The following is a 23,666-nucleotide window of genomic DNA, read 5'->3' as shown; positions in this document are numbered from 1 at the left end:
GATTTATAGTCAGGCCCTGCGCTTTGCAATTCCTGGCATACAGAATACCAAAGACAGTCCTAAAACAATGCTGCTGTCTGTTTGTTCTTGAGGAAGAAGCACTTGTTTTCTTTTATTCCTTCTTCTTTTCTTCTTTTTTTTTTTTTTAATCATGTAATTTTTTTTAAAGATCTATTTTTTTTTAATACTAACCAGAGACCAAACCCCCAGGTGTGCCAAATGTTTCTTGCAGAAGCCAAAGCGATGTGCTCAGATGTCATGGTGCTGCAAGGAATCAATGGGATTGGTCATCTGTGAAGGACAAGGGAGCATTACGTGCCACTGCCTCTTTGTCTTCTGAGAGGCGCGAATTTCGAATGGAAATGGAAAAACTTCCTTGATGGCAAGGTTAAAGCACGTTGTGTTGAGAGTCCCATCATTTCCTCAAGCATAGCAGCTTGAGGGGTGCTGCATTTGAACTCAGTGAGCATTTGTATGGGGAAATCAGCACTGGAAATATGGGAGCTAAAACATCTGGGTGTTTAGCTAACAGTGCATCTTAAACATCAGTGCAAATATAAATACACTGCCTAGAATTACACATGAATGTATGTTTGCACATAAAATACTCATCTGTACTAAAGCTGCAGTTAATTCTATATTTAATCCAATGCTCTTTTTGCCACTGCCAGGCAGAAATACAGTAATTCTCTTGCAAATGCAAATAGAATCATCTAAGCTGGAAAAAACCTTCAATATCATCAAGTTCAACCATCATGATGTATATGTAGAGAGAAAAAGAAAGGAAGAAAGACTGAAAGAAAGAAACAGGTCTTGTACTGACAGACTCAGGAACAGGGAAACCTCTGCTTTTATTACTAAACAAAGTAAAAGAAATGAGGAAATCCCCGATGAAAAAGATCAATACTTGCTAATGCATGTGCATTCCATGCAATAAGTAAAAGAAAATGTATCAGCTAATAATGAACGTACATTACAGTAAATAAAAGCTCTGTGACACTGGCTTTCTGAATGCAGCAAAATTATTATGTCCTGCCTGTGTACAGTGTATTTCATGCTGAAAATGACTGAATGCAGCAAAATTATTGTCTTGCCTGTGTACAGTGTCTTTCGTGCTGAAAATGGCTCCGTAAAATCTAACATAAAGAAACGTGTGATGGCTTTATTCAATTTAATGATGAAATAAGAGAAGGGCTTACTGGTGCGTAGAACTGCTGTCTTATAAATTATCACAGACACTGACTAGTACATATTGTGAGAGGAAGCATGAACTCTGACTTGTGCTGTGATAGAAAGAGCTCAGGCTGTCCTGGACACAACACAGACATAGAGAAAAACTATTTTGCCCTGCTGTGAGACTTGGCATAACTGTTTGCAGGATGCAGGAGGCAGATGCAGGAGGAAAAAGTTGTTTTTTTTTATTGTTATTGTAACTTGTGTTTATTTATTTATTTATTTATTTATTAACATGGCATATTTGCATTATCAAAGTTAACTGTCTTTCAGGGCTTTCTTCTAAATTAAAGAGAGAGTCTGGGGCTAGGTAAATAAGAGCCCCCTTCTGTTTGGTTTCCTTGCAGAAGGCTGTTAGACTTACTGGATTTTCCTTATTGTCAAGTTTTGTTTCTAATCGTCTTCTGTTACCCTGAGTGAAACTTTCAGCAGCAGTGGGCGTAACCTGCAAGGCAGCGGAGCCAAAGAATCCTTGTAATTTGGAGGTTATGAGGCTGGCAGCCAACAACACGAGTATGCTGTTGTTTCCCAGTTAAGTGCCAGAATGTAATCCTGAGAGAGGCCATACTTGTGGTCTTTTGGACAAACTAATGTACAGACAGTGCGCCTACGCTTGTGGAACTCGGTGACTAAAAGATTTGGAGCCTTCCTTGTCATGCTACCCAAGTGCAAAACATGCCCTGCACAGCCTAGCAGACCAACCCCAATCAATCTCAGTTGATTATAACTCAATTAACAGATGTAGTTGGAACTCATCTGTGCTTCACTGGGCTGACCACCCAGTGAACATAGAAGCAGGGCAGTAATATCTTACCTGGCCATGGCTACGTAATTATAGCCTTGGACACTTGTCCCATCTATATTTTGGTATATGCTTGGGATTTAGTGGTGTTCATGATACAGGTGAATGGAACTGTATTTATTGCTGGACCCAAGAAGATATTAATCAAGCTTGCTAATGTAGTGGAATTACATTTTCTGGGGGCATTTGCAAGAATGGACGAAACAATATGGTCTTTGGCAGGTGTGACAACACGAGGCTGCAGAGATTGCATCTGGAATGTCTCAAGCTGGACCCATTCCCACCAAAAGAGGGCATGGGACTTCTGTGGCCCTCCACTGCCCTGTAGGCTTCCCTGGGTGTTGGAATTGTCCAATTACATGTTGGCAACACCTAATTACCTTGGGCTCTCTTTCTAGCCCACAGAGACTGGGCCACATGTTCAATATAGGTACTACTTACATCCTACAATAGACACTTTCGTTCAATCAGCTTCCTAAAATGTTCTTCCTCCTCCCTTCTGAGTGTAGAAGGAGCTAGCAGTGACTACTTCAGACAGCTAACACGCAGAAATCTGAAGTGGGATGCATCCCACCCTGGTCTCTTTATGATCACCATGGTGATGTGGTGCAAAGAAGTCTCAGAGCTATACGCAGTGCAATGACCACTCTTCCTCCCTTCCAGGCCCAAAGGAAGCATGGGAAACAAAGCCTTGTCGCATGACAGCGTCTTCATTTTTGAATCTGTACCGGGAGGTGTGGCTGGGGATGTGTCATCTCAGGAAAACATACCTGGAAGAGTGAAAACTTTGCAGGTGAGAACATCATGCCCTCATTTGTGGTGCTGCTTTGTATTAGCTGTCTCCTAGGAAACTCTCTCATGCCTCTGCTGTGCATCGTAAGACTTTGTTGACTTCAGTATCCAAAGCCAAACAGAATGACTGCTTTTGGATCGTCTCTGCCTCTTGGAAGTTGCTTCTTTGAGCAGTTTTGGTACTTTAGGCCTTGCCCAGGTCCCATAATGCACAACTGAGATGTTTCCAAGAGTCTGTGAGCTGGATCTTTCCTTAATGAGCATGTCCTCTTCCAATGGGATTCCTATTCTTTACTTCATAGCTACTGTTTTTGGATTAAGGCTATTTATACTGCGGAGTGTCCCTTATACTGTTATTTGTTATAAAGGCATTTCTTTTTTGAACGTCTAGCTGCGATGTTTTCACAGAACATGCTAGCACCAGGGGCTGTGTAAGTGTGTGTGATGACGGATATGTCAGGGCATTCTTAGTGACAGCTTTATTTATAGCATTATTCTTCCGCTCTCTGCCAGCAAAGGATAGTGTATTCTGCTAGGTCATTTCCTTCTTCCAAGGCACATACCGAACCCTCCTTGACAGCTACCTTATCAACTGTTGGTTTTATTAATTACATTCAAATAACTGCCCAGCTTAGAGCACTGAGATAAAAGTTTAAGGTTTTTGCAGAGACTGAAAACAAACTCTTGATAAAAGGCAGCCAAAGGCCATTGGAATTCTTCCTTTGCCCTGTGTGAGCTTCATGTTGCAAAACACAATTGCATCACATATTAAGTAATAGAGGATGCACAGAGGGACTTGTTCATCCATAAGGAGGCAAAATAAGCCAACCTTCAATTCAGGGTATTTTTTGCATAACAATAGGAGAGGCAGGAGAAGTCGTGTTTATATATGACAGAACTTCATCAAGGGGAAAAAAAGCTCTTTTCATGCTAGCTCCAGCCCACTGTGCCCTCTCTTCATCCATGCATCATCCTGCATGGTGACTTAATACTGCCAGCACTATTTTCGTAGCCATAAAGGACAATCTGTTTCTGTGAGCTTGACACTTGTCAGACTAAAAGCCAAGCACTAACAAAAGCTGATATTTTCTTAGCAATGTGGACTTCTACCAGTAGAAGACAGACTGTAAATTCAAAGTTTCTTACCGTAACACTTTTCTGTCTACATCTAATGAATTTAATAAATCAAAGATGGGAAGTTATGAAAAGAGGAGAGCAGAATTGACTTTCTGTGTTTTCTTCCGCATGAAGTGGACAGATTTGTTGTATGTCTTACTTGTTTTGCCCATGTATTGCAATCTTTGTGCAGTTTGTCATCAGTCCTGCTTTTGCAGACTGTATTGGTGATACTTGACTAATGTGGGTAAGAGGGCAAGAAAGCTGTTTAAATAGGGAGACTGAAGGATAAAAGGATGACATTGTGGTACCCTGGGTAGCTATAGGAGTTGTGTTCCAAGTGAATCTCACTGAATTAGAATGACAGCTGCTTAGATTTATTTTGCAGTGATAGAAATGAATGCATAGCTTGCAGAACAGCATAGTATTAGGCCTAGAATTTCCAAATCTGGTTTAATAAGCAAAGGACCAGAAAAAACAGGTCTGCATATTTATCTTGGGGATATTTAGATGAGACATTTGTAGTTGAAGGACAAAGATTCTGTTCAGATGTTGTCTGTATTCCAGCTTTGACATAGCTGAAAGACTTAAGCCAAGAGTTTTTGTAATGGTGTTTCCTGAGTTTGGAACTTTTTTAGTTTGAGGGAACATCTGGCTGCTTGTGAGGTTACAGACTTTATTTGATTTTTCCAGGGCCAGGGCCTGCCAGAGCATTTTTTTTGTGCAGTCTTGGAAAAGAAACTCCATACTCCTTTACAAACAAAGTTGTTCCTGGCTGTTGTTATCATTCTTGCTGTAGACAGGACCAGGATGTGATGCTGGGGAAAACTAACAAGCAATTCATTAGGGTGGACCAGAATTGAATTAAGTTGTCTTTACGTAAGAAGTGGGACTCAGATAATTGTGTGAGAGAGGGTAGTGACACACTGACAATGTCTGGGGAAGGGCTTTGGGAAGGAAAGTTGTCCACGTAAACTTGGGGTTGGAAACTGTGGACTGACAGTACTTTGTGGGATTATATGTGTGTCCTGATACATGTAACTATTTAAAGAATGCTTAAAATAAAAGAATTTTTAAAGTTTAAATTTAAACATATTAAAAATGGTCTAAGTTTTCTGGCATGGTAAAATTTGTCTTTGATAATTTACTGAATAAAACTGGTTTTGATTTAGTTTTGTACAGAAGTCTGTTCTAATGATGGTTCCTTGATGAGTGTAATTAAATAAAATTTAATTAATGGCTGTTTCCTGTGAATAGTCTGTTACTTCAAATATTTCTGTTAAATAAAAGATTCTGCATGTATAATAGGAGCGAATAAAAGCGTCCAAAGTGTCACCTGTAGATAATGCCATTGAAAGTCTAAATTTATTTTCAATCACAGCTTCAGTTGCAGCAAAACATCAGGTTTGGATCACCTCCTCTTGTTATAACTGGAAAAAAACTGGAAGATGCAGGTGCTGTTTCTGAAGATGATGGATTACCTAGAAGCCCTCCTGAAATTTCAACCCTTCATGAAGTTCTGACAGATTCAGCAAGCAAGGTACAATCACTATGTCACTTTAGTGACCTCCTGCACGTTTGATTGTGAAAAAACCTCTACACCCACAAAGATGTATTTCAATGCCATTTTTCATTCAGTTTCTTTTATGCAGTCCATTGGTATTGTGACATGATGTTTGTGTAGAACACCACAGGAGTTATGCATTTCAGGCCAACATTTGTGAATGAGGAATGAGCATAATTCTTTGGTTCATTGAAGTCTGTTTGTACTAATGAACTGTCTTGCGGTTTAAAAGCTCTTCCTACTGCCCGACACCTTTTGATAGAACAAATCAGTCAGAAATAGAATGAGTTACCTGGGTGCATTATGGACTCATCGCCACGAGGAATAGCTAGGAACTGGCTTTACAAATACTCCTGAGTACAGTTTTCTACGGTTTTATGTAAATCTGTGCTGGGGCAGCTGTGACCTATATCATTAGGGAAAGAGGAGAAAAAGTCTGTTGATATGACTGAGTGCTTCTGGTCACGGCAGTGTCTTCTGGCAGGTCCGTATGGCAGAAAGCATAAAAAGTGAAGTATTCATGGGTGAGTGTTGTGTTACTGTGACTGTACTACTTCCAGTCTGAGAACAAGCTGAGGTACACACACTGCACAAACTTCCCATGTCTTTGAGCTCCAAAGAGCTGGAGACATTTGGCAGTTTCCTGCACTTGTGAAAGAGGAAGAGGTTTGGGGCATTTCAAAGCTAGTGAAATAATGAGATTATGAGAGAAATAATGAGAGCTGCAGAAGAATCTTAAACAACTACTGTTTTTAGAATGAAATAACTCAGAACCAGGACATTATTAGTTGAATTGACAGGTGAAAGTGAAAATCCTATTAGCCTGGTGAGAATAGGTGTTGATGGGGCTCGAAGAGAGTCTTGGGGTTAGTTCTTTCTTAAGAATTGCCTTTCTACAGCAGATGCATGATTTTGGATTTCAGTGAGTATGTAAGCATCTGTAAATTTGAAGATCTTGAAGCAATAAGCCAAAATGCAAAATAACTAAACAATGTATTGGCTCAATTCCCCATTAAAGTGTTTGTTGCTGTATTGTATATATGTCTAGCACAGTGTTTCGGTTCTTTGTGGTCGACCTTAAAGGCATATCTCATAGCAGGATAAAGTTCCCCTACTTTGATCTCCAGAGAACAAATGAAACCTACTGTGTGAGGCAGGGACTTTCCAGTGACCCTTCCTTTGTCTTTCCTCTTGTATTTTTTCATAATTAGTACTGTATATCCAGTTCCAGGTAATTCAGTGTGATACTTCCCTTGATTCACCCTTTTCCTTATTTTATCCCACAGTCCTCCAACCCTGTTCAGCGTCATAGCTCTTTGAGTTTAGGCGGGACAGACAGTGAAGATGAACAGGTAAATAGCTACTCTTCCTGCTAATAAACTTTCCTGAGTCAGTGTGTATTGTGTCTATATTGAGCCAGAGCAATATTCATTTTATCTGTTCTGGGTAGAATATATTGTAGCAAACCATTCATGAACAGTCGAGAGCGATGCAAATGATACTGAAATCACACTTCTCACAGAGTTTTGAATATGAACCAAATAAAGAAAGGCAGAAATCTACTGCTAAGTGGTTTGTGTGAACAGTGTAGTCAGCTCTGTAATACACTGTGAATCTGTAAAGTTACGCAACAGAAAATTGGACAAGAGTGAAGGACAGCAAAGCACTTCAATTCCTCTTCCATATCCCAGTGCCCAAATAACACCAGCACCTACAGCTTATTGAGTGTACCACCCCCCCCCATTGGCAGTGGCTTGTGAGCAGTGTCCTGCTTCTCTCTCATCACTGGAAAGAATTGCAGGATCTGCCATTTCTGGCACCATGTATTCCACAGGAAAAGGTCTGTGTTAATTCAAATTTCACTCTGGGTTGCAAATGACCATCAGAAGCAGCAGGTTCTGCTGTCAGACCATCACATTCTATTCCTTGACCAGCCTGGCAAAATTTACTGAGGTTATGTTTTTGGAGAGATACCTAGGTGACTTTCACCTTGACTGTCCCTGCTGGTTGAAGCTGAGCTGAGTTCCTGCTCACCTCATGCTTTCAAGGGTCAAATAGTGCAAACCCCACTGCTGAGGAAGCTTTCCTTTCCGTTCTCTCCTTGGCCAGCCTTTGAGAAGGGAGAGAGCAGCCTTAGAGCAGACCAGCTCAACTTTCCTGTCCGTGGTTGAGATCAGATACTTTCCTGCTTGGTCATCCCTAGATCTTTTGCTTTAAGGATAGAAAGATAAGTACCCTCTCCGAGTGTACTGCTAGTCAGACAACCCTAGAGCCCCAGCTGATCTGGGTAACTTAGATTGGCATTACTTTTTAATAACTTACATATTTTATTGTTACTTCAGTGTACATTTTATTAATGCATCTCCTATTTTATATTTTGACTAAAATGCTCCATTTTGTAAGCCTGCATACTGTTTTTTACTTGCTATATAAGAAGCCCTTTTCTCTCTGGCACTGAAGTTTTAGAGTGCTTTCAGTCTTGCGTCCTCATCTGTTATGAGAAAGAAAGGCAGGGACATGAGAAAAACTCTTTTTTTTTTTTTTTTTTCCACAGAATTCCCCTACTTATAGGGTCTTCCCTTTAGGGATTTGGCTAGCTTCACTATAGTGCAGCATCTGTTCCTTTACCCAAATATTTTTCTTAGTCAGCCCAATATGTTTATATATATACTTTTAAAAAATCCTAAAAGAAAAATCTTTTTTTTTTTTCCAGTAGCATTTGTAGCTACTTTTTAAAACCAGGATTTGAACTAGCAGAACAAGTTGCTACATTAAATAACCTCATCCCAAAGATGAGGAAAATATTGAAGAGCACCAAGAACTCTACACCAGTTATTCCATTTCACAATGTTGTATATTTAGTAAAGGAAGAAGAGAATTGGATCCTAAGCAATTTGAAATTACAGATGATGTAGTGGTTTACATTTTATTCTTGTATTGATTTGGATGCAGACAAGAGTTACTTAATGTCTTTTCCCTGTGTTACTTTACTGGGTTTTCAAGGACCTTCCTGCTGCTGCTGCCTCTGTGGAAAACCCTGATGTGTCACCCATGAAATTCTCTGTGCCTTCCACATTAATAGACACCCATTTTCTGATTAACTGAAGATAAATGTGGAGCTGTCACTTAAAGCCAGCATCAAGTGACTTCACAGAGACATTAACTGGTATTTACACTGCCTTTGCCAAATAGTCTCTACAGAAATCTAACTTCCTCCTTGGTGTCTTCAGCCCAGGCTGATTAAAAACAAAGCATGGTCTCAGCTTCTGGGGCTGAGGACATTCTTTTCGCACAAACACTCTTTAGGATATCTGCCTCCTAGTTGCAGCATTCTCCGTGTGCAGCCTCCTGTAACTGCACAATAACCAACAAATACCAAATTTATCTTGCACTCAAACATGAACGTGGAAAGTCTGTCTCTGCTCCACTGTATTTTAGAGAAGATACCAACTGTCAGTGCTCAGAGAAAAACATAGCCTGAGTCCTCAGTGGAGTAGGGAACTTGCCATTTACATGCAGTGGTGGCTCAGATACTAGTTTCAGGTGGTTTGTATGTTAAATAAGCAGAACTATTAATTCTGTAATTGGAAGATAGAAGAACTTTTATATAGAAATGAGTAGCTGTTATTATTTTTGTAAGTTCTAGTGATCCTTACAGGTTTAGCATTAACCTTGTAGAACTATAGTAATAGCTTATTAACAAGATTAACAAGAACTATAATAATAACTTATTAACTAGACATGTTCTTTCTCTTTTTCGTTTTGTGTAAATATTTCATGAGAAGAATCTATATCTGTTATAATACGTTCTGTTGGGATTTGTTTCAGACCTAGGAATTAAAAAAAAAATCAATAGAGAATAAGGAAATCAGTTGTAGTTACCTTAAACACATAGCGTTGTACCTACACAATTTTTGAAGGTCAATTGGTAAGAAGCTTTCATTATCTTCCAAACTTTATCAGCATACATGTTGTAAACTCCGTGTTGTATCTTAAGCTTAAAGAAGACCAAGATTCAAAGGCCAAGCACAGTTAAATGGCTGTGTTTCACCTGGCTTTATGGCCAAAGCCCAAGTAGCAGCTGTGTTATACGGAATGAAGCTTGTTGGGCACGTGTGAAATTTTGCAAAAGCCTGGTCAACACTTCAAAACCATAACAAAACCAGTCAAACTGCAATGCTTAGGGGTTTCTCTACAAACACTTCTGTAAAGCCTTTAATTTGACAGTGTAATCTAAGGTTCCTGCTGCTTAGTCCCCCAGAGCAGCGTTGGTGTGAGGATGAGATCCACGTCACTATCTGGACAATGGCTTTGGGACACTTGTTGAGAGAAACATTTGTTTTTTCTGGGGGAGTGGATATTAAGAGGAAAGTGGTTGTGGTAACTTTCTGAGAGATAATAAGGAGAAAGTACCCCTGTTACTTCTGTGGCTTTTTAATAACACATTCCTGCAGTGTGTCTCATTATCAGGAAGAAAAGGCAGCTATAAAAACTGCACCAGTGTCTCCTGCTGGTGCAGACATATATTGCAAATGGCTTTTCAGATGGTGACTGGGCAGGGGACAGCTGAGGCTCTAACTGTGGGAGAGAATGAGACAGGTATTTCTCACTTCTGTGTAACATACAGCTGAACACACAGAACCGAGTAATTTCTGTGCAGAGACAACATTAGACATGCTTTTCAAAGTAAGGATTTATGACCAAAAATACAGCCATTTCAGGCTTCTGAAGGGGAATAAGCTAACAGAAACATGGAGAAGCTGAGCAAAAAGTATAATGCCATGTTTGTGTTTTTACAGATACCTTCTGGAGCTTCCTCCAGGCCTATCAGTCCTTCATCCTCTGCTGCTCTTGGGGCCCCTGGCTCTCGAGGCAGCAGCTTCCTTCCCGTTGACTTCACTGTCCCTGCCAGTCCCCTGGGCTGCCTGGACACCTCAGCAGCCAGGCACAGGATTGCCATAAATCCCCGTAAACAGAAAGGCTTCACCAACAAGAATCAGCAAACCCCGGTAAGTCTTTTCTGGAACAGAATCACTGTGCAGAAGAAAACCTATGTGATTTTTTATTTTTTTCCTCCATTTTTTTTTCTTTCCTCCTCACATTTCTTTACTTTTTTCCTTCTTCCATTGGAAGAGAGTAAACCACCTATTTTTTCACCAAATGAGTGAATTAATTTCAATTTAAAAGGAGCCAAACAAAAGTGCAACTTTTTTTTTCATTACTTAGTCAAAAACATTATGGGTTACACTTCATTTGTAAAAACATCTGTGTTGTTTGAAAAGCTACAGTTCAGTTTTAAGCAAGCCCAAACCTATTTCCACAAAAAAAATTCAGATTATCTTTAATTTAATTCATTGTATGTCAAGGGAAAGAGTGAGGGGTTTTAGGAAGGGCTGTGCCTCCGCTTGTAGGAATCTATTGTTGAGATGGATGAAAACAAATGAATATAGGAAGCCTTGAGCTCTCTTCAGGGGCCCAGGAAAGTAAAATTGAGTGATAATGGGATGAGACCTTCTGGAAAAGTGAAATTAGGATGAGATGCATCCCATCCTGATTTCTAGGAAACATTGTGAAGGTTAAGTTCACCAGATGGAAAAGGCTGGAATCAAGCTGGAATATGATGGAAATAAGGAGTAACCCCTTCTATACTGCATGTTCCCCTCCTTGTCAGAGAACCATGCATGAAAATCTGTCCTGGAGTTAGAAGTGCCCTGCCCCAAGGAAGGGAGGGAGCAAGGAAAAATCAGGAAGAGTGGAATATTCTTCCTGAATGAGGTTTTTATTGGAAACTTGGGCCCTGCAGCATCTTTGCTGGATATTCTTTGTGCTGCAGCTGGTGTAACTATAGTGCAGAAGGAGAAAAGCTAATTGTGGAGGTGCAGTCAGAGATACCAGAAGTGATGATGATGATGTCTCTGGCTTGCTTTGTTCTCTGCCACCAGGTAGCTAGGGTGATGTCTTCAAAACATGTTCATTCTCTTAGAATATGTGAATCCCAGAGTGTTTCAGGGATTCAAGAGAGATCAGTGGGCTGCCTTTCACATTTTAAAACATGAATGATTTCTAGATTCTTAACTGGAATAACACATTACCCACAGCATTGGTAAATTACAGGAGAGATTTTGTGGCTATATGTTTTGTGTATTCATAAATGTCCATGTATGTATAAAATACAATTTCTGTGCATTATTCTTTAATTAGAACATCTTTCTGCTTCTCATTAGGTGGAACACCTGGAAAATGAAGCACATCTTCATGCAACTCCAGAAGAGAAGGGAAATTCAACAGAATTACTCGAGAGTGACCAGCATAAAAGCGATTGGGAAGGTAATGCAGACTTATGAATTGCAAAGATAATGGTTTGAACTCTTCTACAAAAGGCTAACAGGACATATTTGGACTGAAAGTCCTTTCAAACTAGGCAACTTCTTGGTTTTATATTATAAAACCAGTCCTGGCTGCTGAAGTGTGATAATGGGAAAAAATTTGTTTTCCAGTCAACAATATGGTGCTGAAATGGTGAACTTTGAGGGCAACATTAAAAAATAAGAGAGGTTAATGTAGCATGTTTGGAACTGTGCTACACAGTTGGTTATATCATGTTGTCTGGGGATCTGAGTTCCTTGAAACCCAGAAAAAAGTTAACCTCAGCATTGTATGTTATGCGTTTAAGGTGACTTTAATAGGATTATTTACCAGATCTTCCTCTCCTGCCTCCCCTCGTATCATTTGAATAATAACTAGTTACCAGTGGTAAAACAGTTGTAATCTAAATTGTAAAAATGATTGAAATTTCTCCAAAACAGCACACAGATTTTTACTTTTAGCACCGTATTACAAATGCACTGGCTGATGGTAATGCTATACTGTAGTGGGAATGTGTTGGCATCTTGTTTTTCGGGCAGACTCAGGACCCGATGCTGTGGGATGTTAAATGCCTCTAGCCCAGGAGGTTAGTGTCTGTCATTTACATATCTGAAGCACTGGGGATTTCTGCTGATTCAGAGGAATGAGTGTCAAATGGAGCACACAAATATCACCTGTCTGGTAGCTGGACATTTCTGTCTCATTAACTTGAATCTGCTAATCAGAAGATTTGTACAAGAATTGAGTATTGTTATCTGCCATTCCGATGCATTTAACACAGACTGTCAGTTCAGCATTGAAGGGCAGGGTTCATCAGGGTCAGGGTCCATCAAAACCAGGAAATGCCATTCTGCATGGTACAGGCCTGAGGATGCCCTTGAAGGTATCAGTTATGATGGACACTTGCTGGTGTATTTTTATCCCAAATTTCCCAATCTGATATTAGGGCAGCTTGGTGGGTCTCAGGTGCTCAGGGAGGGTTGGATTTACTTTAAATGCACGGTACAGCTGATAAAGGGTAACACCAGCCCCCAGAGGTGTTGCTGAACTCACACTGCGTGCAAAGATCACTGCAGTAGTCCCTTCGGCTGCTTCACAGAACACATTCGAGTTATTGTGTGTGCAGATATACCTAACCTATCCAGATGTTCTGTAGCCCTGCTGGAGCTTCAGGAGGCAGATCTACCTGATGCTGTGGTGTTCTGCTCAAATACAGAAAATCATCCTGATCATTCTAGGCAGTCTTTCTAGGCATACACATGAAGAAATGTCTAGGGAAGTCCAGATGTTAGCCTTACATATGGGTATATGTGCAAAAAAAGAACTAAACAGCAACTGATTTAGTACACCTTAAGCTGACAACAACTTTCAGTGTTTCCTGGTATTAGGTATATTCGAACTACAAATACTACTGGGCAGTTAATTTCTGAATATGCTTTCAACATCCATATTTCTCAGATAATGGCAGCCAAACGTGGGGAAATAATGCTAAATGACTGCATATCTGAAATGACTTACTGATACAAACAGTGCTTGCGTTGTAACCTTTAAGGGCATGCACTTCTCTTTTGTTTAATGTAGGCTTATCAGCCCAGGTGGAATATGGTGCAAAGGAAGGTGGTTCTAAGGAGACACCAGGTGTAAAATGTCCCACTGATGCTGCTCCTGACTCCTGTGATTCCACACTTGTGGCAGAAGACTTTTGTACTTTGCTGCAAGGAGGCGAATGCCTTCCGGACATGGACCATGACTATAACACAGCTGCACCCCTTCTGAGACCTGAGCCTTCTCCAGTGAACCTGGAGGAACCGCACAGTGCAGAAGTGCCGTGCTGTTCAGATGAGTCTGCTGGTGAACTGAAATTACATCAGCAAAATACCAATATTGAAGTATCTGCACTTCCAAAATCTCAACAAATTGAAGTGGGAGCTGTTGCACTTCCAGACATAGTAGCAGCTGACTTGTTTAGTAATGGCACAGAAACAGAGACCATAAATATATTGGCAGATGTTGCGCAAAGGTCCCCAGCAAAATCTGTGGACCAAAACATCGAAGACCAGGGAAAGGGGGATGCACCATGTATTGGCAAAGTAGAAGCTTGCCTGGGTACTATTCAGAACTGTTCTAACCAGTCTGTCTCAGATACTGCACAGGGCACTTCACAGGTTGCTCTAGCTGATTCAGGGCCTCCTTCTGACATCAAGACAGTGGCTGTTCTGAAGTCTGAAAACTGTTCAGCAACAAGAAATGACAAAGAAACTTATGAAATGATGGAATTTCAGTCATCCAAAGGCAATGCAGAAAACAAACAAGACACTGCTGCATCTGTGTTAGAAGCAGGTTGCGTGCTACCTCCCAGTAAATTGGAAGTAAGTTTTCAAGCAGAAATACCTTGTCCTGCTTCAAAGGGTAACCAAGTCAGTCAACCAACCAGTACATCATACACTTCTGAAAAACTTTCTATTGGATGTCTTGCTTCTTCAAGTTTGGCTGGATTAAAGAGTAATATCTCTTCTAACGATGACAGTAAGGAGCAGGTAAGCAGTACAGCCTCTCACAGAAAAACAGAGAAAGACAGTCGATCTTCAGAAGAAAATGTTAAAAGTCCACTAAAGACTGCGGCTGCTAAACCAGTTAGATTTACCATTGCACCAGCATGGCAGAGATCTCTCTCAGGGGGTTCAAATTCAAAGGAAGATTCCTATAACAGAAGTTCCCCAACCTCCCCTATAAAACCAGAGTTGTTTGAAGGAATGACAAAAGAATATGCAGGCATCCAGGAATCCACAAAAAACAACCCGGATGGATTTGATCGAGACTGTAAGGATGGTGATTTGCATTTGAATTCTTCTATGGAATGGGCTGACCGTGAAGCACAAAATTTTGAAAATCCATTTGGGGTCAGACTGAGGAGAACATCTTCTTTACTCAAGTACCAGAATGAAAACCGTGCTGAGTCTCCAAAGCTGATTCCCTCAGCTGCTCCCACTGCTGCTTCTGCTTCAGTCAAGGAGGATCAGAAGTCAGGGGGCAATGGGAAGCCACCTCCAGGCCTTCCAGTCAGCACAAAATCATTTGTTAAAAAAACAGATCTCCTAGAAGACAAAAGTCCTCCCAAAACAAGATCAGAAGAAGTGTCAAAGAAGCAAAATGGTAGTAAACCTTCAGGTATTTATGTTGTATTTTTATTAAAACGTTGTAGAAAACAGTGATCATATAAGACCCTTGACAGAATGGCAAACAAAAGGTAGAAATCCTCTTGAAGAGGACTGAGTTCAGCCTTGAGTTTGTTAGCACTGAGATTTAATAGCTTGATCATTTGGTCAGTCGAGAATTCTTGGCTTATCTTACTGAGGGGTGTGTTCCAGTGAGAACAATAACAGAATAATAGCTTAAGGGCATCTGAAACATTTCTGGTACAACCTATTTCTGTATGTAGTTGGAGTTTTAGCATAGCTTTTTAAAAGCTGCTGCTGTTTTGTAGTTATTTTTCCAGACTGAAGCAACTCAAACCTTAACTAGGAGTTGCATTTAGGTGTGATCTTTTTTCCTACAGTCACTTAATTTAAAATACTTAAAAAGTGAAAAGGCAGACTGTATTTTACTGCCTACATGAAAAAATAATGGTTATCTTACTCATTTAATTTGCAATGTAAGGATGTTTTTTCAAAGGCAAAATCCGGTTCGCAATGATCTCAGTGGGAGTTCTGCCATTGACTTAAACGGAAGCAGAGTCAGGTCAAAAACTCCAGAATAAACAGAAAAACAGTTATTGCCAAGGACAGAATCATCAGGGAAGGTAATTTTATCTCTGAAGTGTTCAAAGAGTGTTACAGATGCTGAAGGATTTAAAATACAAAACACTTTAGCTTCAGACAGACTTGACCTAAATCCCTTCTTTACTTCAAAAATGCTTCTTTTATAGAAAAAGTCTCCTCTCCACATTTGGAAACTTCTTCCTCTGAACCGGCTTGGGTCTCCATGGCAAAACTAAAACAAAAGGGTTTCCAGGGCCACCCTCTTGCCAAAGAACATAAAGCTGAAGACAAAGCTTCGACCAAAGTGGATCAAGAGGAGGTAGAGTATCAAGTGAAGTTGCTTGGGTGTGAATCCTCGACCGGATTGTGCGGGTATTTGCGTACACTGCTCATTATCATCTTGATGTGAGGCAGGTTATTAGCACTACTTGAAACTGATTTTTAGGACTGGTCTTAGAAATGTATTAAGACAGACAACTGATACAAATAAATAAACAAATGTGTGACTATACTGTGTGAATCAGTGGTTAGTTTCAAATCTGGGTTATATGTTCTCTTTCATTATTCAAACCTGAACCTTTTCAGGGCTTGTCTGTTGCCCAGAATGTATTTATGTAGTCCAAGAGCTGCTGTGAGTTGCAGCAGCTTCCTCACTATTGGTGACCTACAGACAGCATTTGCTGCTCTGCTCCAGGAACTGTGTACTGAAGGTCTAGCCTTTCCACCGGCTCTTGCATATATTCCCTGTGCCCCTTGGGCAAGCCCTTCAATTCCCCATCTGTCAGAGAGTGAGGAAAACTTGCTTGCATGTGCAGTAATCCTCTATTTGTAACAGCTGTCTTTTTTCTTGCCCTGTCCCTCCCTACCATAGGATGCACCCAACTGTTCCTGTCTAGCTTTTGCTGCAGTTCCAAAGTTAGGCTTGGAGATGCTGCCAGGGCTCCAGTGGCAGCCTTTATGAGAGCAACTGGCTGGCAGGTTTCTTATTTGCATTCTTTTCTTCTCTTCCTCCTTTTGTAGCATGTGATCTGTGCGAGTGAGAACATACTGAAGAAGAATATGTCTCCTAGCTTGAGCTCTCAGGATAAGAAACCACAAATGAAGACCAGTATTTCTGCTGCAGCAGGTATTCTTGTTTGGCTACATCTTTACATAGAGGCTATAATTTACGCAAGTAAGTGGTGAGTGTGGTAGCTAATGGGGGCAGACTGCTACCTATTGAATAATCAGCACACTTTGTATAAGGCCTGTTCAGACTATAGTTTGCATATAAGTCCTATATGTATTATATCATATGTATAAGTTGTATTGGCTTGCTCACTTAGCAGAGAAAGCAAGCGATGAACTTTTATCTCCATTGCCAGTTCATGAAATGGCACATAAACAATTTGGTGATGTATTACTGGCAAGGGTCAATACTAAAGAGTATTTTCCATGGAGCAGTTGAAGTTGGAGAGCATCCAAAAAAGAACAGCGAAAAAGGTTGGGTCTTCCAGACCTACAGTCAGCCAGGAAATACCGATGGGAGTGGGAGTTGTTTAGTCTAGAGAAGAAGACTTTGCTGCAGAGAGGAAGAGACTAATCTTTATGCCCTGCATGCGCTTAAAATGCATTGGAGAGGTTGAAAAACTTCCTAACAATAAGAGTACTCTAGTACAGAATAGGATACGTTGCTTACAGAGGGTCTTCAGTTTCCATTGCTGGATGTGTTTAAGAAAAGATTAGATAAACATGCCTCAAGAATAATAAAGGTAAGAGTCAGTTCCACCATTGGGTGAACACAGAAGCTGAATGGCCCCTCTCCTGCCCTGGTAACTGTGATTCTCTGTAAGAAAGATGCAGGGGAAGAGTGTGATTCAGACATCGTGACTCACATCTCCCTTCCAGGGCTACTGCTGGGCTGCAACATATCCTTCCCTGCTTACTCAGTGTGGTGCCAAACCTCAGAGACACACTCCAACTAGATAGATATAAGCCAGGTCTTCAGCTGTAAAAGCATCTTGTGCTAGCTGAAAACCATTGATTTCAGACGCTGCCTAAGAAGATAAGAAATGCCCCACTATGTCAGAGAAGTAGCTTTTCTGATCCAGGTTCCTGTCACTAAGAGATGATGTCTAGAATAAGCGCATGCACCTGACTACTTTTCCTGTATAGTCCACCAGCACCCAGAATTGTTGTATTTGAGATACTAAGGGAGTACATCCCTGCCTGTTCTCCGCAGTAGTTGTTTATAGGCTTGTTGTCCCTTTTGGAATTTACAAGTGTTACAACGTAAGCTTTCTCCCTTACTACAGGTACCTGACCAGCTGAGGATGTGCACCAGCACAGAGGCTCTGATGTCAGCTGCTAGCCTGATGTCAGTTGTGTGTGTGTGTTGAAAATACAATCTTTTTTAAAAAGGATTCTGTTACAGGCCAACTTTGTCTTACAGTTTTAGGTGCAAAGTAAGAGATGAGACATAAACAGGCCAAGAGTTTTGCTCAGATTAAAAGGAAGTCTTCCTTTGAAAGGCTGGCAAAAATAGGCTGGATTTCTGTGTGTTTTATCATCCAAACCTTGGAAGCCACACAGCTTTCAGTAGCAATATAGAACTGCACAAAGTGCACTGCTACTCATTTACTGGAACTCATACCACTTGTAGGCCTTGCAGCAGAATTAAAAAATTTTCTGCATCGCCTCTCCCCAAGAGCTGGCCTAGTTTCCTGACATCCCCCTCCAAGAATAGCATTTAGAGGGATAGTCTAGCCTTCCACTCTTGGAATACAGCAAAAAGCTCTAACTAGAGCTGATGTTTAAGGAAAACACCACTCCTCAACTGCTCAGAAAACCATGCCCTAATGCTTAGGAAATGTTCAGCGCTGTAAGCACATGAGTAGGAAAACAGGAATCCCAAATGTAACCTCTCCTCTTTCCTGATTTGGTTGCCATTAGCAGAGATAGCAATTTGTCTGATTGAAGGTGCTGATGGAAAGGATGTAAAGTTAATATCCAGAGGAGTTATTAATTTAGATTTTGCTTTTTGGCTTATGTTAACTATTAACAGTTTTCTTCTCCTTTGATGGATGGCTGAGGTTTTGTATGCAATGCACACATCCTGCACACAGCAGCGAAAGCCAGAACAACTCTGTCAGCTAAGTTAGGAAACAAATTCCAGTAAATCAGATACTTGCTTTACTGAGTGTGACTGTTTTGGTATTGCTCTGTGGCAGCCCAAGTTCACGTGTTCCCATAACCATGGGAAGATTTCTTAGCTTGCCTCTTCTCTCTTTCACTTCACCCTAAGCACGGTGAGGTTTGTCCCAAAGTCTGTCTGCCTTCAAATAGGCATGAGCCACTGTTTAGGGGTTTTGTTTTACTTTGTGCTGTTTAAAGCACACGTAGGGTTTTATATTTGCTTTTGCTTATTACAAAGAAGGAATTCTCCCAAAAAGTGAAAGTTCATTTTCAAAATTTTGGTACAGTTCAATTTTTACATCCCTTTCTGAAAAATTTACTGCATATGTAGAGCTGCAGCCCATTTTTAATGGATAGTACACTTCCTCCAGTATTCCAAAGTATAGCTTGTCTCCTGCAAGGACTACCAGTGAGCCAGGATTGTTAAAAGATCAGAGACCTCCTGAGTGGCAATATGGAACTTCTTTGGCTTTGATCAGGAGTGTGACTGGTGGAGCTGATTGACATTTTTCATTGATTTAAGTGCAAGCAAGATCAAGTTTCTTGTATTCAACATTGCTCAAGTCTGTGTGTGGCCTCTGTTCTTTTGCTGGAGCACAGCAGCCTCATCTTGCCTGCCACATGCCACACGCAGGCTAATAAGTATGAGAAAAGGTTTGTGTTTTCTCAGCTTGACTTAGACATAGAAATAAAGTAGTGTCTGGATTGAAATGGATGGAGAGAGCATGATACTAAAAGACTTGCGAGCTATGTCTCAAGAAATGAGAGGCTGAATCTGTTCAGAGCCCCACAGCTGCCGTGAAGCCCCATTCCAGGCTGTCTGAAGATACCAATCTTGAGAATTCTCAAGCAAGATGGAGGGAGGATGCCTTTTCTAAATAGTCATACAAGGAGTCATATCTGCAGTATTCTGTCCTTTGTGAGGATGACAGGCTTGTGTTAGGCTGCAATTAAAAGGAACACCTAGCTCCACCAGAGTCCTGCCTTCTTGGCTTGCAAGTCCAAGAACATAAAGCATTTGACCTCTACCTAGTATTTAATAATATTGCTGGAGAAGAAGTATTTGTGCTGGCAAGGAAGACCGAAAAGTAAGTCTTTATACTTCTCAGAGCTCAGAAACACATACCAGTTACTTTTAAGACCTCAGCGAGCCTGAGGTGATCCTTGCCCTGCAGACATTCTGTTTCCATTTTCCTGCATACTCAGGAGCCTTATTCCTAGATTTTCTTGCCACTTACAGAGCAGAATAAACCTGTGGAACTTCTTGCTATGCACTGTCATGACAATTAGGAGTTTGAAAAGATTAAGAAATGAATTAGCCAAGAATATGTATTATAAAAATACCTGGGGCAAAAGTCTGCATGTTTGAAGAATTTTGAAGAATATCTTGACATATCAGGGGCTACACACTTGGCCATTGGGACTGAGAAGACTCTTTTACAGGCAGATTGTCAACTAACATCTTAGTATCAGTTTTTCCATTGCAGTAGTTAGTCCTAGTTTTCATCGTAGCTGGACCAGATAGTGCCAGTGATACCCGGTTCAACAATTCCTTCGACTTTTATTTTTGAGTCGCAGACTTTCTGGGCTGTAAAATGATTTGCTTGACAGAGAAGGAAGTATTATTGGCAGAAACTGAGCTTTTAACTCTCTAGCCTTCTAATGAGTGATGGATATCTTGTTGTTGGCAGGTAAAGTTGGACCTATTGCTCAGGAAGCACCTGTGATTCCTGCTGTTGAAAAGGAAACAAGACACTCCTCTAACCTGCCACTGACACCATGCAGCCCTGCTGAACCACCATGGCTATCCCTGGCCAAGAAGAAAGCCAAAGCATGGAGTGAAATGCCCCAGATTGTACAATAGCAAATTACACAAGCATCCTTCTTTGTATTGCCAATAGCTGTGTTAACTCCATTTAAATACTTCTTTACTGTGATATTTTTTTGAGAAATAAGAGACTTAGAACTTTTGATGAGACTGTTGTATGTAAAAACACAGTGAAGAAATGTCATCTGGGGCATAATTTTGAAGTATTAGGAAGCTGAGCATTTCCTGCTACCAACTACTAGGAAAACTTTATCAATATGTTATATACTTACACATTCGACTAAAAGACAGTGCTGTTCTGAGAAGACATGCTTCAGGCTTTTGAAACATTTCCTTTGCAAAATATGTTTTTAAAGTTTTCATGAACGACCCAGTGCTTTGTGCAATGTAGCTTTGGCAAAGAAATTAACATATGCTATAAAATAGACATGATGCTGTGCACTGACGCATCATGACTCACGGGCATTGATGTCATCACACTTCTGTGTAATGCTCTGGGATGGACAGTCTGACTTTGCTTCTGATTGTTAATGGACCTGTCTTGTGATAGCTGTAGGATCGAAACAGGACTATAAGTTGAAGTAATTTTGGCTTTCGTGTGGTTTGAAATCACAGAGCTGTGGGTCTTGTGCTTTGCTCAGTGATGCCTGCTGGACTGGCCTGGAGCTACTTACCTCCTTTTCTCTCTCATGTGCTAGAAAACCACCATGCTCTAGCATACACTCCATTTTTGGTTATACCTTTGGAAATGTGGGATAATTTGAGCATTCCAAACAACAACAAAAAGTCCTTCCTTTAATTACGGCAAATAGTGGTCTATTGTGGTTTATTTTTTTTGTGAGATTCATAAGCAAATTGTCTCTCTCTTAAAGAGTGTTTTAGGGATGGGAACGATTTGCTACCTAGAAAGGTGGCACCTTGTTTTTAACAAACGCCACTCTATTCTTCATGTTCATGTGGCTGTGTGTTTAATGTGAGTTATAAAGGGGGCATCCACTTTCCTCCTTGCATTGTCATGCTTTAACTGGTAGCTCAACATCAGTCTGAAAATGACAGAAGTTTTGCTATTGGCTTTGAAGGGAGCAGGCGCTTGAAAAAGAAACTTTATAAAATGATGTTAGTGGTTTAAATGGCAATGGCACTTACCGGTCCTTTTCATTTTTTGCAGCATTGCACATTTATAAAGTGGTTTTTGTTTACAGTCGATTCAAAATTTGAAGGCTGACTTGGCTAATGGACAGTTTTCAGCTGGAAAGTCAGTAGGTATTTTTAAGGAAAAAGTTATCTGTTGATAGGATTAATTGCAAAACAAAAAATTTGGTTTCAGATCAGCTCATTTGAAAGACTTCAATCTTCCAGTCTTGTCCAGGATTTATATATGTAGATCTTGATATTTGAAAGCATTAATTTGGAGCTAGACTGTGAGACTTTTTTTTTTACATAGGTGAAAACTCACTTACCTAAGTAGGCTCACTGAAGCTATAGATCCTGCTTATTTTGTACTAGCACAAGGAAGAGTAAGAGTTTCACAACTGGTTTGGTAATCCAGGCTTATTTTACTATTTGTTTTTCTCTATTTTAAGAAGCATATCTTCTCTTGCAAAGATCTGAAACATTTGTATTTCTCTGAAACTTTTGAGCATAATGTAAATGACCATACTCAGCTTTGATTCCTGAAGTTTTGTACAGATGACATCCCATCAGAAGTTTACTTACCCGGTGTAAAATACACACTTTTCTTTATTCAGCAAACTCTTCTCTTTTTGTTAGTGTGGACTGTGATCCTTCACCTAAAGTACTACATATGGTACTAGAATCTCTCTTTCCCTGTGTTTGCTTTTGATCTTATTCTTCTTATTTGTTTGGTATGTATATATGTTTTTGTAAGGAAAGGAAGTTCCTAGTCTCGAAGGAACTGCTTTTGTATTGCATTCTCATTTTTGGTTTACTATTAAATGTAGTTGTCCGTGATGGTGATGTAATTCCTGGGAAGAGAAGAGCAATAGATGGCCCTCATTGATTAAGGAAAAAATAAAAAAGAGGTATTTGGACAGTATAGACTCTCTGTATGGATATACTGCATAGATTTTGTCTTCATATGATTTTGTGTGGCCTAGGACTGATCAACACAACTGTTCAGATTAATATACTCTTCTAAATCTAGCTATTTAAAAGGTGGAAACATCACATAGCTGATGGCTCTCCTTTTGTTTAGGAGTTGCCGCTCCTTTAGTTGATGGTTGGCTTGAAGGCTAGCACTCCTCTAGCCACAGGAAACCTTGTAAATGCTCATTTGAATGTGTTCTGAAATTACTCGCCAGCTGCTGTTAAGACATCTTGAGGCCACTTTAAAAAAGAAGAAAAGCACATGAGAACCATGTGACGCTTCATTTGGTATGTACTTGCCTTCTGAATTTCTGGAGGTAATGTATTCAAGTTTCTCTCTGCAACTAAGAGGACAAAAAGCATGTAGATGAAAAAATCAAAACAAAGTCTCATATGTCACGAGTTTAGAAGATGGTTTTAGAGGATAAGCATTGAAACATCAGTGATATATTGCTGCATTTATAAAAGCTGGTAGCTGTATTAGTGAGGCTTTGATTTCCCATTGGCCACATGTAGCTTTTAGGTCCTCGATGAGCGCAAATAACTAATGTAATAAGCTCCTACTGAATGATTAAAAAAAAAATCATGATTATTTCCAGACACTGTCACTATTCTATCTTTGAAAATAAGCAGACTTGAAGTAGTTGTGAAGACACTGCCAACAATGTAATTGTGAATTTTTATGGCTCAGGGTCTTTAGTGAAGGATCTAGAAAGCTGTCCCTTGAGATTCCCAGTGCCCAGTACCAAGACGGGGGTTTCAGCTGACTTAATTTGGTGCTTATATGTGACAGCAGAGGGTGCTAGTGCTATCCGCAAGGAGTACAGAAGGGTTCTGAGTGTTATAGAAAGCAGATTTCACTGTGCACTTATAAGTACACTATTACAATAAGGAGAATGGAGGCTTTTATGAAGGCAGAGAAGAGGG

At 40.3% G+C, this 23,666-nt stretch overlaps 1 protein-coding gene across 15 annotated transcripts in view; it reads left to right on the top strand.

Annotated features, from left to right (window-relative positions):
- Positions 1–22,689, top strand: part of KIAA1210 (KIAA1210 ortholog) — a 43,973-nt gene extending 21,284 nt beyond the window's left edge. For 13 of the 15 annotated variants that reach the window (XM_040572234.1, XM_040572242.1, XM_040572231.1 and 10 more), the window contains 9 exons: positions 2,699–2,828; positions 5,325–5,483; positions 6,794–6,859; positions 10,307–10,516; positions 11,732–11,834; positions 13,455–15,041; positions 15,799–15,950; positions 16,652–16,757; positions 20,497–22,689. In XM_040572234.1, coding sequence (XP_040428168.1) covers positions 2,699–2,828; positions 5,325–5,483; positions 6,794–6,859; positions 10,307–10,516; positions 11,732–11,834; positions 13,455–15,041; positions 15,799–15,950; positions 16,652–16,757; positions 20,497–20,669 — 2,686 coding nt within the window. In that variant the 3' untranslated portion in view covers positions 20,670–22,689. Of the gene's footprint in view, positions 1–2,698; positions 2,829–5,324; positions 5,484–6,793; positions 6,860–10,306; positions 10,517–11,731; positions 11,835–13,454; positions 15,042–15,798; positions 15,951–16,651; positions 16,758–17,925 lie in introns of all 15 variants that reach the window. The other 2 variants (XM_040572241.1, XM_040572235.1) reach the window with 1 other exon arrangement.
- The last annotated feature ends 977 nt before the right edge of the window (positions 22,690–23,666 follow it).

Source organism: Cygnus olor, chromosome 13, assembly GCF_009769625.2.
Source record: "Cygnus olor isolate bCygOlo1 chromosome 13, bCygOlo1.pri.v2, whole genome shotgun sequence".
NCBI classification, from domain to species: Eukaryota; Metazoa; Chordata; class Aves; order Anseriformes; family Anatidae; genus Cygnus; species Cygnus olor.
The sequence above is the reverse complement of the archived record's forward strand: the minus strand, read 5'-3'. Positions and strand labels throughout refer to the sequence as shown.